The following is a 17,219-nucleotide window of genomic DNA, read 5'->3' on the forward strand; positions in this document are numbered from 1 at the left end:
TATGGGAATGCCATGAATATCTAGAACACTGGAGGAGCTGGGTATGGTAACCTGCTTTCAAGATAGTCCCCAGTGAGTCTAGCCCCCTGGTATTCATGTCCTTATGTGGTCTCCTCCCACACTGGAAAGGGCTGACCTGTGGAACTAAGAGAATATCGTGGAATGATTGAGTGTGTCTTGAGTCTGGGTCATGAGAGATGTGTGGCTTCTGCCTGGCTCTCTTGGCTCACTCTGTCGGGGAGAAGCCGGCTGCCATGTTGTGAAGACTCAAGCAGCTCTGTGGAGAGGCCCACAGGGGAGGAACTGAGGCCCCTCCAATAACCACGCAAATGAGCCATCTTGGAGGTGGAGCTTCCAGCCTCAGTCAAGCCTGCAAATGACTACAGCCTGGTCACGCTGATATCGTGACTGCTCAGGCTCTCATGAGACCCTGAGCAAGAAGCACCAGCTGGGCTTCTCTTGAATTCCTGACCCAATGACACTGTGAGTAATCAATCTATGTTGTTTTAAATCGCTGTGTATTAGGGTAATTAATTATGTGGCAAGAGATAACTAACATACTGAGAGATGAATGTGACAGAGTCCATTTCAAGTTTCCACTGCCCGATGGGTTCTGAGTGGAACTTGTTGCTCTAACCTGAGCTATTTGTTGGTTCTTTTGAATTCTGTGTGTCTGCTTGATTGGCTCAAAACAAGACGTGAGGACTATGAACTCTGCTACCCCACTCTTCCATAATAAAGGGTGTGGTGTTCAGGTTACTATTTTAAGTGCCGAAAGGAGAAACACAGGGTATGATGAAAGAATGTAACTCATTAACACAGTTTCTGTTTACGTGTAAGAGCACTACAGGTGTGAGAGGCTGAGTGATCTGAATAAAGCTGTGCTGTGTGCCTCTGTCAGAAGAGTCCTCAGCTTGACATTTTCCTGCTCTTAGTTCCTCAGGGCCATTGACCTTTTCTTTTCTCTGTTAAAAAACATTTATTTTTAAAATCTATTTCTATTGTAATTTGGATCATATTTTTGCCTTTCTCCCCCTTTTAAAAACAACTTGGCTGCTCTCTCTTTTGATACTTGACTATTCTAAAACCCTCTCTCTGTATCCTACATTACAGCTTCATTTCAAAACCCAAATCCTTAAAATTGGCCTTGCTTAGCAAATTAACAATGACTTATGCCACAGTAGATACCTCGTTATGCTTTCTATTGTTTTGTGTAACAATTTGGCCATTGCATAAAAGGATATGTACCAATGATTTTGATAATTGAAATACCACCCCAAGTTTTCTTTTACGTGGAGAAAAGCCTATTAAAATTAATTCATTAACAAAAACCCCATTGTATTCAGCAAGGCAATTTCAAGTAGAAAGATACCACTATCTCCCTTGCTCAGATATTGCTATTTACATATTTAACATCCTGAACCAACTATGGAGATTTCAGTACTATTTAATCATTAGCATAAAGCAAGCCTGTGAACCAGATACATCTGCCTATCGCTTTTATATATTTGACTCCTTTGCCCCTTTAACTTTGTCATCAGACTCTGAAATCTTCACTGGCTCTAGGCAGATTATATGAAGAATGTCAGCCTCTGGCGCCCTCTTGCTGAGAAATGCTCCTGGTGTTAGTCCTACTGGCAGCTCGGCTATAGTTTGTTTAGGGAAATCTGAAAGGATGAATCATTTTTCCGTTTATTTGTGCAACGTGATTTGAATTCCTGAAACAATGTGACTCACTTCTTGCTCAGTTATAGGACTGAGTAACTGAGATAAATTCCTATTAAAGCAAACGTAAAACATTAAAAAAAAAACCTCTCAATAAAGCAATTAAATTCCTATTAAACTTTCGATTTGTTGGATACCATCATATGTTGGTATGATCACTTGTGTTACATGTATACATGATCACTTGTATTGGTAATAATTAATTGCCAAAATACCATTGACTAAATTGACTAAAGGGGAGCCGTCCATTCCGCATTTGTTATAGGTCCAGGATCCGGATCCACCATTGCCAGGAAGTGTGTTCCTGTAGGATGGGTCATCAGACACCATCCAGTAATTCATCCTGGTGCCCATTCCTTCCCTGGCATCCCCCACACAGTGATCTCCCTTGCCTGTTCTCTGCTGACATGTTACATGTTATTTTCTTTCCTGAGGTCAGGAACAAATAATTGAGCGATCGTTGAACACTTACCATGAGCTGGAGTCTGAGAAATGGTAGCAGGACAGCACAGTGCATGTATAACCCGTGCCTACACTACACAAAGCTAGCAATAAAATTAGGCTAGCAACACATGGATTATTTCTCTGTGGAACCTCCAGCTGCCTCCAGGTATCCCCATCCCAACTATTTCTGGGAGTTCCCATAAATTCCCATAAGTGCTCCCATTCAGCTCACTCAGCCGCCGGGCAAACATTTTCCTTCCTTTATGCCAGACTCTGGGGGTATGTAGGCTGCCTGGTGCTGCTTGTCAGCGTGGGTGTAGGCTGCTGATGAACGTGTGGCTGTGAGGATGTTGCCCCTGCCACGTTGAGGCGAGCTGAGGTCACTGGGGCTTTGCTCTGTGGCTGGAAATGTCCCCAACACTGCTGGTGTGTTGGAGCTCAGGTTATGCCAAGGCTTCACTCTGTACTTTGATTTCTTAAGTCTGCACTGGCTTCTTCTCCAAGTGGGGAAAATTCCTACCTTTGTTTCATTGTCTCTCAAAGGTTCCAAAGCAGTGCTGATTTGGGCGCCCAATATTTCTCAGACCTCTGAGCTAGGCAGCTCTCCTCCATTTCTGTAAATGCTCCTCCCCTCAGGATCTGGCCCAGGTCCCTGGAGGGAGGGAAGGTGGGGCCCTAGGAGGAAGGGGAAGTCATAGAACAAGATGAGCCACACTGGCCTGATATTAGGCACTGATTGTGACGAGCCACACTCGCCTAATGTTACTCCTCTCACTCTTTACCCAGGACATTGTTAATAGAAGAAACAATGAGCTTCAGTTCTCTTTCTTTCTTTGCCTAAAGGCACCCGCCACCACCACCACCCCCGCCCCGCCCCTCGATTCCTTGTGGCTCTGATTTATCTGTTTGCCAGAAATGCTCAGACATGTCTGAGTCTAGGAAGAATGCAACTTAGGCTCAAGGGGGGTTCTCTCCATATTCATTAGTGGTGCCAAAGGTGATAATGGGTGGTGGTGCCAGGTTAAGGGAAAGGAACATCTTTAGGTGGAAAATGCTGGCAGTCCTCATGCTTCTAAACTATTCTAGCAGTTGGTCTTGAAGGGAGAATACATCTCATGGAAACTCTGAGTATAGTTTCAAACGTTCTTGAATGTACCACGAGAGCATAATACTAAAAATTAGGTGCTCTAACACTATTCTGTTTCATTAAGTATTTCTACTGTGTAATGTGCTCAGCAAACCTTATGCAGAATTATTATGGAAAGCTCATTGTTTACAAATATTAAGGTTGCAAAAGACTGAAGAGTCACATGCCTATAATAAGTAAATAGGTGTTATCTAAAGAGAGATTAGCTTGACTAGCCAGAAATCTGCATAAAGACTTTTTTGTTTCTTCTATGTCTCTTGGTAATTATATTAAAATGCTCCTAGCACCTCCTCACCTCTGCCTCTAGCATTTTATGGTGTGATAATACAAACCTACCTCCTTCTGATATTTACAGTTAGGTACCTTGAAGGCAGTATTGCTCAGTGGAGGCAGCCTGCCTGATTTTGAATTCAGGTGTCCACTCTTTCTAGCTGAATCACCTTGACAAGTGGCCTTAGTCCGCTAAGCCTCAATTTCCTTATATATGAAATGGGATAGATAATACTGGTAGTACCTACTCATAGGTTGCAAGATTTCACTTAGATTAATAAAAGCTAGGACAGTACAGGACAGGTAGTAAAAGCTTGATAAACTTTTGTTCTTACTAAAACGAAATAAATGTTTTCTCACTAAAGTAAGTTTTTGTATGCCAGTTATTCCTCAATAAGGCTGTTCATAAAAGTGAGAGAAGAAAAAGTTAAATGAAAATTGTGTTACTAAAAGAAAATGCTAGCTTGACGCCTGAGAATTTTGAGACTTTTTTCAAAGGAAGGTAAAGTTCTGGGACAGACAGACAGGAGGGCTGTGCTTCCCGCAGCTCTTTGTGGAGGAAGGAGCACCTGGGGACGCCATGAATTGGGGTCATAAAGTAATCCTTTGTGATGAATTGGAATCACCCCCTTACTCTGTTTTATCTGGGCCAGTACTGTCCAAAAGGTAGCCACTAGCCACATGTGGCCGTTTAGCACTTGAAATGTGGCTAATCTGAACTGAGATGTGGTGTCAGGATAAAATACACATGAGATACTATAGTCAATAACACTGTATTGCATATTTGAAGGTTGCTAAGAGAATAGATCTTAAAAGTCCTTATCACAAGGAAAAAAAATTATAACTGTGTGTAGTGACAGATGTTGACTTTTGTGGTGATCATTTTGCAATATATACAAATATCGAATCATTATGTTGTACACCTGAAACTAATATAATGTTATATGTCAATTATACCTCAATTAAAAAAATACATACCAGATTTTAGAGATTTAGTGTAAAAAAATGTAAAATAGTTTATTTGAAATTTTAAAATATTGATTACATGGTGAAATAATAATATTTTGGATATTTTTTAAAGGAAATATTTTATGAAAATTTATTTTTATCTGTTTCTTTTTACTTTTTAAACTGTGGCTGCTGGAAAATTTGAAATTATATATTTAGCTTGAATTATAGTTCTATAGGACAGTGCTACGATCCAGATACGTTTGTGCCTTTTCTTGGTGACCCAGGGATACACAGAAAGGACACAACTTCTGGAAGAAATGATACTGAGGCAGGTTACCTTTTTAATGTCACACCATTCCCATTATGTTTGTAAAATTTTTATATATCCAATACTCAAAAGACTGAACTCTGGATTCAGACATCATGGCTTCAAACCCAGACACCATCACTGAATATCTGTATGATCTTGGACAAATGTCTGAATCTCAGGGATTTTTTTCCCCGTGAACCGTAGGGTGATATTAATACCCAGGTCTACAAACTCAGATGTGCAAGAAATACACATTTATTTTTCCATAACTGAAATTAATATCTATTATGAATGCCCAATCCATCTATTGGTGGGAACAATCTCAGTCGTTTCAGGAGTCACTTTGATACTGAACCTCTCAATCTCCAATTCGTGTGCCCGATGCCCAGCAAGCCAAATACTGAGACATCAGTGCTTGGAGATGGAGAAAGATTTATTTGAATTGGCCGAAACGAGTAGGTGGGAGCCTGGGTTCACTCAAAGCCCCCTGCCCAAGAACAGAAAGCAGGGGGTTTATAGAGCTAAAGGGCTGGGCAGGAGGAGCTTCAGGGAAGAAGGGCTCACTCCCAATACGCCCGGGGCAATCTGACTTCTGGGCTCCACCAGCTGCTGAGGGCCAGCCATCTTGTGATCACAACCTCCCCAAAGACATTCTCTTTGTTCTGCAGAACAAGCTCATAAATCCTCTAGAAAACAAGCTCACAAATCCTCGAGACCCCTGAATCACCCCTCAAATTAAACAGGAAAAAATAGCAAATTGGTTTAACATGTACAGTATCCCTCAGGTACCTGGCTTCAACTTCCCCCCACATATAGAAATGTTCTTTTTCCTCTAAGTGGTGCTAAGGTAAGGCAGGAAGAGCACATGATCCTGGGTGTCGTCATCTATCCCTGCTGCATCAGCTGGGACATTCTCTCTCTGGGCTGGGGTTTAGTCACCAAGGCTGCTGTTTTTCCCTCATCCCAACTGCAAGGCCTTTTTGGCTACCCTATTTCTCTCTTCCACGTCACACCCATTTTAGGATTTATGGAAAATGGTTATCCAGTTACAAAATGCCTCTTAATGCAGGTAGGTGCATTAAGAGGAATTAACAAGATGATCCATGTAAAGTGCTTAGCATAATGCCTGAACAAATTAAGCACCTAATAAAGGTAATTATTATTGTTAATGTTGATGCTGCTGTTCTTGTTCTCAGCCAATGTATGTTGGGTTTCCGTAGATCTAGTTGCCAGAAAAGAGGTGGGTGAGGTTACCATTTTCTTTTGCTCCTTTTTCAGTCACTAAGAGTGAGGAGAGAAACTAGATACACGTGGGGGGGTGGGGTGGGGACCTGACAGGACGGGGGCGGGAAACAAGACAAAACAAAACATTGGTCTCCGGTTACTCTTTGATGCTGATCAAGAGATTCGCAGCTAGGATTGGTGTTGGGAAGATATGTGCGGGTAGTGGGTGAAGACTGGTAGATCTAACGTCGGAGGGTGCCATCTAATGGTAGAAATAACAATATCATAATTAAGCATCTCTGATATGCCAGTAACGTGATAGGTGGTGTGGAGCATTAGTCCATGCATTTGAAGTGAAATTTAGTCCATGCATTTGAAGAACTTACAACTGGATAAAAAAAAAATATGTGTTATGTTTCTAAAATGAGAGATGCTGGTGGGTTGGAAGGCTGACTGTTTCTGTGTGCTCTCATATGGTGGTGATACCTTGGTGGGGGTGTCCAAGCTCAGGGTTAATGCTACAACTTCAGATAAAGAAACTCAATTTGTCAGTGCACTTTGAGCTAACTGGGATATCAGCAACTTATTCTTTCAAAAGAAGCTAACAAGTAATCAGAATGTTGATGTATTAATGTATAGTGGGGATATTCCTTTCAAGCGAGGAGAATGTTCATGTAAAATTTAGCAACAGCTAATACCCAGTACAAGATAAAATGAATATTTTTTAAATTTTCATTAGTATTCATTTATTGATACATTCATTTTGTTGTCTGGTGGGTACTAGCTGACAATAAAATTTTACTTTAAAAGTATAAAAGAACTCTTTAGCATTGAAAATTTTATCTACTAATTACATTTTTTAATATGCAAATTGGGAAAAAACTTCCAATATTAAGATTTTAGTAGTTAAAATATCTCAGATCACCATGAGGGAAACCGTGGTTTTATAAGACGCTGGTTTGAAAACCACTGCTACAAATTTTGAATGCTTTATTATCTTGATGCTTCCCTTCTATGCACTTACATTTATTAAGGGGTTAAGACTTGGTCTGATCTTTGAATGAGGTATTAGATTTGGATTATAATAAAGAAGTAGAACATAAAAGCTGGAGAGTGAAGAAAGTATAGGAGAATGATGTCAGACAGACCTTTTACTAGAATGTAGAGGAGGATCAAATGAGAGACTAACAGGAGAAAATGTTTGGAGGCTACAACTGATAGGCTATATGGCCCTACTGTCTTGTATTAAATTGCACAGTGGCATGAGAGCATGATATTTGTTGGAAGAAACGTAAACTAAAAGGCTCATAAATCTCCTAATAAGAATATTGGCATTTGGAGTGAGAATTTCCACTTAACAATGGGATTTTGCTAAGATGTTAAATATGACATGTCATCTAATAAAATTTATTTAAAGATTTTTCCACCCCACAAATTCTATTTTCAAAATGTTAAAGTTATGGATGACAAAGGGGGCTTATTTTGTATTTAACTTCTGTCAGCACCTGTTACAAGTCACTTTACAAGCAGTTCTTCGAAACACTGTTTAGAGAATCAGCTATTCTGAACTATGATGTGAACTATAAATATGTTTGATTTTAAACCCCCTTTGCCTCTCAAAGCTGTCTTTTTTGATGATAATTTAAGATGATGATTTAATAGACTCTTTGAGGCAAAAGGTAGCATATGCCATTAACACATCTAGTGTAGAACTATTATCAAATCTTCTTGTTTCAATATTTTGTCCCCCATCTTCTATGAATCTCATTTTTTAACATCAAATTGAGTTACAGAATATTAGAACTGTAAGGGATCTTGGTTCACATAGTTGTGATCTCTTGGTTTTTCTGGAATTCTCTAAGGGATTGGAGGAATTATAATTCAAAGTAGTCTGTTTTTTCTAGCTGGTTTGTAGGGACTGGGCCAGTCTCATAACTTTGGCCAAAATCTCAACATTCTGCTATTTCTACAGTCAAGCCCTTTTGTGTTCTTCTAACATCTTGTTTGTTTCACATAGTGACGCAAAACGTGATTTCTTTATCTGGTCCTTTTTTATTAATTTGGATACTTAGTTTCGTAGAATCCATCATCCTACAAAAGAATAGAATATGGTATATATATTTTCATGTCATGACTTAAGTAAATGTAGCAATGCTGGTTCCTACCTTCGCTGTGTGTTCATCAGTGTGATGGTTAGTTGGATGTGTCGACTTGGCTAGGCCACAGTACCCAGATATTTGATCAAAAACTAGTCTAGATGTTGCTGTGAAGGCACTTTATGATGAGAGCAACATTTAAATCAGTAGACTTAGAGTAAAGCAGATTACCCTCTAAAAGGTGAGTGGCCTCACCCGTCACTATTGAAGGCCTTAAGGGAGAAAAGACCAACTTCCCAAGGAAGAGAGAATTCTGCGTGCAGTCTGCCTTCAGACTCCGGCTGCAACATCAACTCTTTCCTGGGCCTCCAGCCTGCAGGCCTAGACTGGCAGAAAAACAAATCTTGCAGATTTCATGCTTGCCAGCCTCTACAATTGGGTGAGCCAATTCCTTATAATAAATTTCTCTCTCTCACTCTCTCTATTCTGTTTCTCAGGAGAACCCTGGCCAATACATTCAGTCAATCAGGATTAATGATCTACTCTGGCCCAAATTCATCTATAATCCTACGTGTCAGAGTTTAAAGTGAAAGTAAGAGACTAGAGTCACATTTTATAGATGAATGAATCAGTCTTCATGAGTAAAGAGAAGAAAAATGGAAATCCAGAAACAAAAAGAATTTACTTAACATGGTTTTATTATTGTCCAATAGCTCAATCCCTCAAATAAAAGATTTTACTGTATTAGAGATTGGTTACCATTGGGAGCAGATCCAGGTTTTGCTTGCATAGTTTGGGGAGCATTCTTTAAGAAGAGAATACAAAAGTACTACTACCTAATCAAGTATGAAGGTGAATATTTATTTAGGTTGAGAAGAGGAATCCTAACAATTTACAAAAGTTTAAAAGCTGACCAATACCGTAAACAGAACAAATCCACAAAGAAAACATGTACTTGTTATTAATGAATTGCCCGATATACCTGTACATTACTTTTTTCCCCTTTATAGTTTTTTGGTGTGTATTTTTGGTTCCACTTCAGAATAAAAAGACAATTTAGTCCATAAATTTCAAACTGTGTTTCTCTTCTACTCCAACAAATTTCCATGCTAGACACTGTAAGATACATTCATGTGGCCTGCACCTTCACAATGTGTGAGTGTGCATAATCTTAATTGGAAAGAAGTATTTCTGAAGGTCTTTCCTATGCTGAGATCACGGGCAATAACAATTATACATCGATGTGACCATAAGCCATTTAAGTACGTCCCACAATACCCAAACTAAATGTATTCCTCACTTAACTTTTCCTTACCAGAGTCTAAAAATGTCACAGCCGTTCCAATGCTACCCTACATGAGAGGACGTGTGATGGAGGGGAATTCAAAGTGGAAAGAGACAAAGGTCCTAAGATAAGATAAAATATCCTCATTTTATAGATTTTACGCAAACATACGATTATGTGACCATGGCCTTGGAAAGGCCCTGGGTAAATAAGAGACCCCAAAGCTTAAGCCTCTGACTACCATAGTTATATGACATTCTTCTCTTTTCCCACTTCTAAATAATTTTTCAAAGAATCACTTATTAATGTAAATTTATTAATATATTTTCATGCTACTGGGATTAATGTGTGAAATTTTCTATAATTAACTGTAAATATTTATACTGTGAGTGTGGGAACTACACATGAATAGGAAATGAAATATCTTTAAATCATAAATTTGCAATGAATATTTTAGAGCAGTGTAATTGAATCTTGCTTATAATTACGGTAGACATATAATAATAGCTTTTTTCTTTGAAAAGAGCTATTATTTTTCACCCTCAGAAGAACAGAGGAAAGGAACAAGAAAAAAGTGAAACAGGCCAGCTTTTATCAGGGGAGGCTGACTTCAGAAACAAAATATGTATTGGAGCCATTCGTAGTCAGAATTGATTTCAAAATGAAATTACCATTGGCTTTCAAATGGAAATTTCAGGGAGAAAACGTTAATAAAAATGTAACGGGTATAATGACAACCCTAATGATGATGACGTTGTGTGTGTGTTGTTAGATGAATGATTAGCATAATCTGTGACACTTTTTTTAGTCCATAAAGAGGTAGATGGAAATTGGTACTTATAGGATCATAATTGATTCACTCTTCCCTAGCTCATTAAAATGACTTTGCCATTATTTCTCAGTTCTCATCGTGTGATAGGGCCATGCACATATGGCGCAGAGAATCAGACTGACAGGAACTTTGTCAGTTCCAATTCTGCTTTCATTATTCACAGGACTAAAGACTCTCTCTATAAAATCAGTTATTTGGCATCTTCTCATTGATTCTGAAAGAGGTTTGTACATGAATATGCATAGGAATCTGTGGCAGGCTGGTGCATTGGTGGCCCCCCAAAAACTATGCCTCTCAGTACTAATGCCCTTGTGTAGCTCCCTTCCACAAGGGCTCTGGGCCTGGCTGTGTAACTGGCTGTGGTCAACGGACATTAGCAAATGTGACACAGTAGGGTTTGTTGAGGGCTTGCTCATTCAAGTTGTCCTCTTAGAAAACTCCATTTTGGAACCTAGATATCATAGCGTAAGGAAGTCCAGACTATATTGCTAGAGAGAGACACCATGTGGAATGGCCCTGGAGGATGAGACACATGTGAAGAGAGAGGCCAGTTGGAAGAAGACCAGGGTTCCCCAGCCTAGTTTCCAGTTGAACATAGCCGTACGGAGACGTCAGCTGACACTACATGGAATAGAACCACCAGACAACCCACAGAAATGTGAAAAACAGTACATCATTGTGGTTTTAAACCAATGAGTTTTGGTTTGTAAAGCAGCAATAATTAATGGAAACAGGATTATAGAAAGATTTTTTAAACCATCTCACCTGTATAGGAAAATCTGAAAGTGATTTGAATGAGAATTATAGAGACTTATAAAGTTGAATGCCCATAAAAATGACATTTATTTTGCACTTTACATATATAGCATTGTAATTTTAATAGCTAACATTTATTAAGTACTGACTATGTGTTAGTCATTACGCTAAGCAGTTTATATTTATCAGTTTATATTTATTAATTTTTAAAATCTATACAACAACCCTATGGGATAAGCACTGTATTTGTCCCCATGTTACAGATGAGACCTCATTGATGATAAATATTTTACCTAAAGTTTCACAGCTACCATACAGTGTGTGGAAGATACACAAAAGTATTATAAAATGCAGCCTGTACAAGCAATGGAATGTGCAGTCTTTAAAAAGGTCTACACCTATGAAATTACTATGAGATGATACTATTATAATGTATTGAACACGGTGGTGTTAGTTAAAAGATCATAGTATTTTGAATCAGAATGACACAGATTTAAACGGTGGCTCTGCCACCAGCTTTGTGACCTTAAATAATTTATGTAAACTCTAAGCCTTCTTTTCCGGATCTATAAAATAGAGATTAAAAAATATCTCTTCCATGGCTGTTGAGAGTGTAACCTGGGCCGTGGAGCCAGCTTGTACCAACTTCTGCTGATCGTGCTCATGTTTTTCCAGATCATGTTCAGGGACATCATTTGGGCAGCTTAAAATCAGCGTTGGTGGGAGTATTAACACCATGAAAATGTTAAAATCTCATCAGCCAAAGACTTCCAGCCTGTAGTCTGGCAAAATCTGACTTATTGACTGACGCACAGCAAGGGAGTGCAGTCGGAGGAACTGTGCTGGGTCACCTGACCAAGGGGGAGGAGAGGACGGGTCTATAAATGTTGGGTTCCTGCTGGAGGATTCCAAGGAGGGCCTATGGGAGGGGAGATCCATTCTGGGTTGGTTGCTGTTTCTGAGACAGGATTAGAGAACTGGGGATTAACGAGGGGTTGTGTGCCTCCATGAGGGTAGGAAGGTTTAGCAATTGGGAATCCAATTGTGAATAGCAAAGGGCGTCTGGGAGCGTCATTGGTGAGAAACTAGTGATCACTCATAAAGGGGGCATTATGACATTTTACACCCACCGAACCTTGGGATAAGCCATTTGTCCTCTTAACTTTGCAGCTGACTTTGTATGTTTGTCCTTCCAGCCTGATTCACAGCAGGAATGACTTGTTTTTCAGTCCACGTTGATTTTTACTCTTACTGTCTCAGAAGGTCTTTCAAAAATCAGCAAACACTACAAATCAGGGCTTTTTATTTTTTCTGGAAACCCAGTTGTTAAACATTTACCAGCATATCACTACTTGCTTGTTCTCATATTTCTGTCCTTCATGGGAGATTCCTCTTTTTTTAAGATTCAGTGAACACAGTCAAGTCCCAAATGTATAACTAATGAAAGTCTAAAATCCTCCCTAGGTATTTCTTAGAATCTCCAAGGAATAATTATGTTGCACAAATCCAGCCTATGAATTACTTACCCATTTCAGGGTTTCTCTGAGAATGTGTGAAGATTCTTATCATAACTTCCTGACTAAAAAATGCTTAATAAAACATTTCTCCTCATAACATAGGAAGCCTTTCCTTCAAGAAAAAAATTCTATTTTTCACCTTAGTTTATAAGATTCTTAAAATCACTGAAAAATCCAGACTTTCTAGCTTCAACAAATTGGCACAGTGACTATATAGGTGAAAATGGGAATGGTTGAGTTATGCTCATTTGATTTTGTCCAGAACTTCTCTAACTGTACAAAGTGAATACAAGTTAGTCTACCTGTATAGGTGATATTGATGTGGAAATGACCATATCCAATGTATTTGTTCAAAGATGCAGATGCAATTGTTAGGCAAAATACAAACATCCACCAAAGAACTTTAGAGCACAATGTTTCAAAATGAAAAATTATTTCTCTTCTTTTCCCCTCCAACATTATACATTTTGGAAGGAAAACAAGTTGTCTCTATAATGGGTAGAAATTAAGGTAAAGAAGAACTATGACTCAGTGGAAGATGCACAGACTGTTGGAGTTGAAAGGGACCTTAAAGATCATCTTAAAATATTTGGATTACAAACTTGCTTCAGAATCTGAAGCCATGGATCTTCTTCCCAGAAAAAGGTATATGCCCTAGCATGTGCACACATATGTACCACCATCACAGAATTTCAGTGTTCTTTGATCCCTTCAAACCCATTAATATATTCCAATCTAAGGGAAAAATCTGGATCCGGTCTGTCCATTTTCCTTCATTTTATTCATCAAGTTATCCTGCCAAGGTGATGTATAGAAATAGTGGTAGATCTAGGATTACAAGTAATAACACTTGCCTTAATAGGCCGCCACCCATGTCTGCTCTCATCTTCTGCTTTCTCCCCTACCCCATCAGGAGACAGCTAACCTGCTTAGCTTCCAAGTCGAGTGACAGGAAATAGGGCTGAATAGGCCATACAGTAGGGTGGTTCAAAGCAGAGGTTTTGGAGTTGGGCAGTCTAGGCTCAAGGCCTGGCTTTGCTTCAGACTTTAGGTACAGTTCAACCTTTCTAACCTTCAATTTCATCATTGTAATGTGGAGAAAATAATTGAATCAAAGAATTATTGTCAAGATTGAGTGAGAATAATACATACAAACTACTTAGTGCTTGTGTCTTCAAAAACTGGAGAAACAGACAGGCAGACACAGAGAACCACAACGTACTGGAGCAGAAACCTCCTTGGGACTCAGTATGGGGTGAGAAAACCTAAATGGTAACTGACAAATTGCTGGAGGCTCAGACAAGTCTGAAATGTACCACCTCCCCGGGGCCAGTCTTAAGGGGCCACGCCCACCTTTTCATGAGATTTTCCTCCAGGAGCTCTACCAGGTTCTCACAGTGAAGATTGGAGAAAAATCCTATTTTGAAACATTTTGAAACACACCAGAGCATTCTGTTCTTCTTAACAATGCCTGCCCTGTGACCTCAATTCTCTGATGCGTCTAAGAAGAATTGCTGATGTTCAGTTTTTTCAGCTTCTTGCTTGTGATGCTGGAGTGATGACTTCCAAGCTCTTTACGTGCTGCACTGGAAAATGTAAGCCCTTTACAAGTGTTTTGATGGGCATGTTTTTAGTTCTCTTGGGTAAATACCTAGAAGTGGAATTGCTTAATGAAGATTTTTAGTGTTCCTTTTTTTGGCAATGCATAATTATGACTATACTTAAGTATTGTATTTCAACTTTTTCTTGAAATCCACCAAGTAAATATGAATGTATAATTGGGCAATGGTTCTTAAAAAAAACTACATATCATTGTTTTGTTGTCAGCTTTGAGATGTGCTGCTAGAAATTGAATATTGAAGAGAGAAGGTCTCACCAAGGAACTTTATTGATTGTTTTTCTTTTTTTATGCTTTATCAAGAAGCCTCTTGTCTGTCCTTGGGTGATAGGCTAGTCATCAGTGAAGGTTGGAATGTATTCCTTTTCCTACCTGCCCCTCCATGCCTATCCTTCTGACAAGGGCAGAGAAGTCTTAGCGTTCTAAGATCTGGGCATTGACTGTGGGAGTTTCAAGTGAGTTACCAGGAGCAGAGACTGGACCCACCTAGCAGCTCAGCCCAGGGCTGATGACCAGGTCAGGGTACCCCACCACGTGGGTATGAGTGTAGCATCTTCCCTAAACACCACATGGGGATATTCCTGGGACCCTGATAAAGCTCTAGGGAATAACTGAGAACTCAGGGGACTGGGGGAGGGCCTCAGTCACCCATGATTTAGGGATAGAATTGGAGCCTATCTTTTTTTTTTTTTGGTGAGGAAGATTGGCCCTGAGTGAACATCTGCCAATCCTCCTCTTTTTTTTTGCTGAGGAAGACTGGCCCCGGCCTAACATCCACACCCATCTTCCTCTACTTTATGTGGGATGCCGCCACAGCATGGCATGACAAGCGGTACGTCGGTGCACACCCAGGATCCAAACCGGTGAACCCTGGGCCACTGCAGCAGAGCGCACGCACCTAACCGCTTGCGCCACCAGGCCGGCCCCTGGAGCCTATCTTTGTATCCCAAGCTAGTGACAAAGGGCATTTATGCCTGTTACATAACTAGTACTGATAAATGAAACAAATGTAGCAAATTATTTATATTAGAAAAGTTAACATATTAATATTATTCAAGTTATCCTTTTATATCCTTTATATCACTTTTACTTGTTTTTGTTCTACTATTTTTATAACAAGAGTATAGATCTGAGTGTCTTTGGGAATAACTTTGAATGTTAATTAATGGGAACTTTTATATTTTGCAGTTATGTTTATAAAATAATTTAAAATTTTAATGTAAGCAAAAATAAGTATATTCTGGATCATCTGATTGAACATTTATATCTGGGAATGGCCCTGTGATTTCTGTGGAGTGTGCATTTATTTTTATGACTTATGTTTTACCCAGTAACGGCCAAATGACATCACGATGTGCTGTATGCATGAAATTTTCACAGTAGTTTAAATTGGGAAAAGTGACTGGAGAATTGTCTTCTTACGTGTGTGATCGTATCATATTAACATTGCAAAAAATCGTATTGTAAAAATCTCTAATTTATTTACCCACCACTTGGAGAATTCTCTTTGTACTAAGAGTAATAATAAATATACAAAAGACTTTTTAATTAAATAGAGATTTTTACTTTTTAGTGTTGAATGTCAGCACTAGGTAATTGATTGATTCATCAAAAAATGATTGATAGTTTGAAAGAAATACACTATTTAAAAATAATAGAGCACAGAGGATTTTTAGGGCAGTGAAAATAATCTGTATGATATCACAATGATGGATATATGTCATTATACATCTGTCTAAACCCATAGAATGTGCAACACCAAGAGTGAACCTTAAGGTAAACTATGGACTTTGGGTGATTATGATGTGTCATGTAGGTTCATCTTTTCAGTAAAAAATGTACCATTCTGGGGTGTAGTGGTTAAGTGTGCACGCTCCACTGTGGCGGCCTGGGGTTTGGATCCCGGGCGCACACCGATGCACTGCTTGTCAAGCCGTGCTGTGGCAGCGTCCCATATAAAGTAGAGGAAGATGGGCACAGATGTTAGCCCAGGGCCAGTCTCTCTCAGCAAAAAGAGGAGGATTGGCGACAGATGTTAGCTCAGGGCTAATCTTCCTCACACACACACAAAAAAACAAAGTACCATTCAGGTGAGAGAGGTTGATAATGGGGGAGGCTATGAATATGTGGGGGACGAGGTATATGAGAAATCTCTGTACCTCCCTCTCAGTTTTGTTGTAAACCTAAAACTGGTCTAAAAAAATAAAGTCTTTAAAAAAATTTAAAACTTCCCCCTGCAAAAAATGACAATAATAACACAAATGAGGGATCATCATGCTTAAAATCAAAAGAATCAAGTTGAGCATTAGTTATCTATTGCTGCATAACAAATTACCACAACCACAGCAGCTTTAAACAACCCACATTTATTATCTATCAGTTTCTGTGGGTCAGGAGTCTGAGCAGGTCTTTGATGTGTCCTCTGCTTAGGGTTTCACAAGGCTTTAGTCAATGCTTCTGCTTGACTACGTCTCATCTGGAGGCTTGACTGGGGAAGAGTTCATTTCCAGGCTCGCTCAGGTTGCTTACAGAGTTCATTTACTTGCAGTTGTAAGAGTCATGGCAACTTGTTTCTTTAAAGCCAGCAGTAGAGAGAGAGAGTCTCTGGCAAGATGGAATCCTATATGACATACTGTAACTGTGGTAGTGATGTCCCAGCACCTTTGCCGTATTCTTTTGGTTAGAAGAGAGTCACAGGTCCCACACTCAAGGGAAGGGGATTATACAAGGGTGTAATACCAGGAGGTGGGTGTCTGAGGCCACCTACAAGTCTGTCCGTCCCACAATAAATGAAGTGTAAAACTTGCAAATAATCTATTAACCCCAACAAGTGTCATTTATGTTCAGCAAAGCAATATCATCTATCATAAAACTAATATAATTAATAAAGTTTTTTTTTTTGTGATGAAGATCAGCCCTGTGCTAACATCTGCCAATCCTCCTCTTTTTTTGCTGAGGAAGACTGGCCCTGAGCTAACATCCGTGCCCATCTTCCTCCACTTTATATGGGACGCTGCCACAGCATGGCTTGCCAAGCGGTGCGT

At 39.4% G+C, this 17,219-nt stretch overlaps 1 protein-coding gene across 1 annotated transcript in view; it reads left to right on the forward strand.

The window, feature by feature from the left end:
- The first annotated feature begins 422 nt into the window (after window positions 1-422).
- Window positions 423-17,219, forward strand: part of LOC131402483 (phosphorylase b kinase regulatory subunit beta-like) — a 91,344-nt gene continuing 74,547 nt past the window's right edge. Inside the window, exon 1 of the mRNA XM_058537213.1 lies at window positions 423-483. Coding sequence (XP_058393196.1) covers window positions 476-483 — 8 coding nt within the window. The 5' untranslated portion in view covers window positions 423-475. The remainder of the gene's footprint in view (window positions 484-17,219) is intronic.

This window comes from Diceros bicornis, unplaced genomic scaffold (assembly GCF_020826845.1).
Source record: "Diceros bicornis minor isolate mBicDic1 unplaced genomic scaffold, mDicBic1.mat.cur scaffold_111_ctg1, whole genome shotgun sequence".
NCBI classification, from domain to species: Eukaryota; Metazoa; Chordata; class Mammalia; order Perissodactyla; family Rhinocerotidae; genus Diceros; species Diceros bicornis.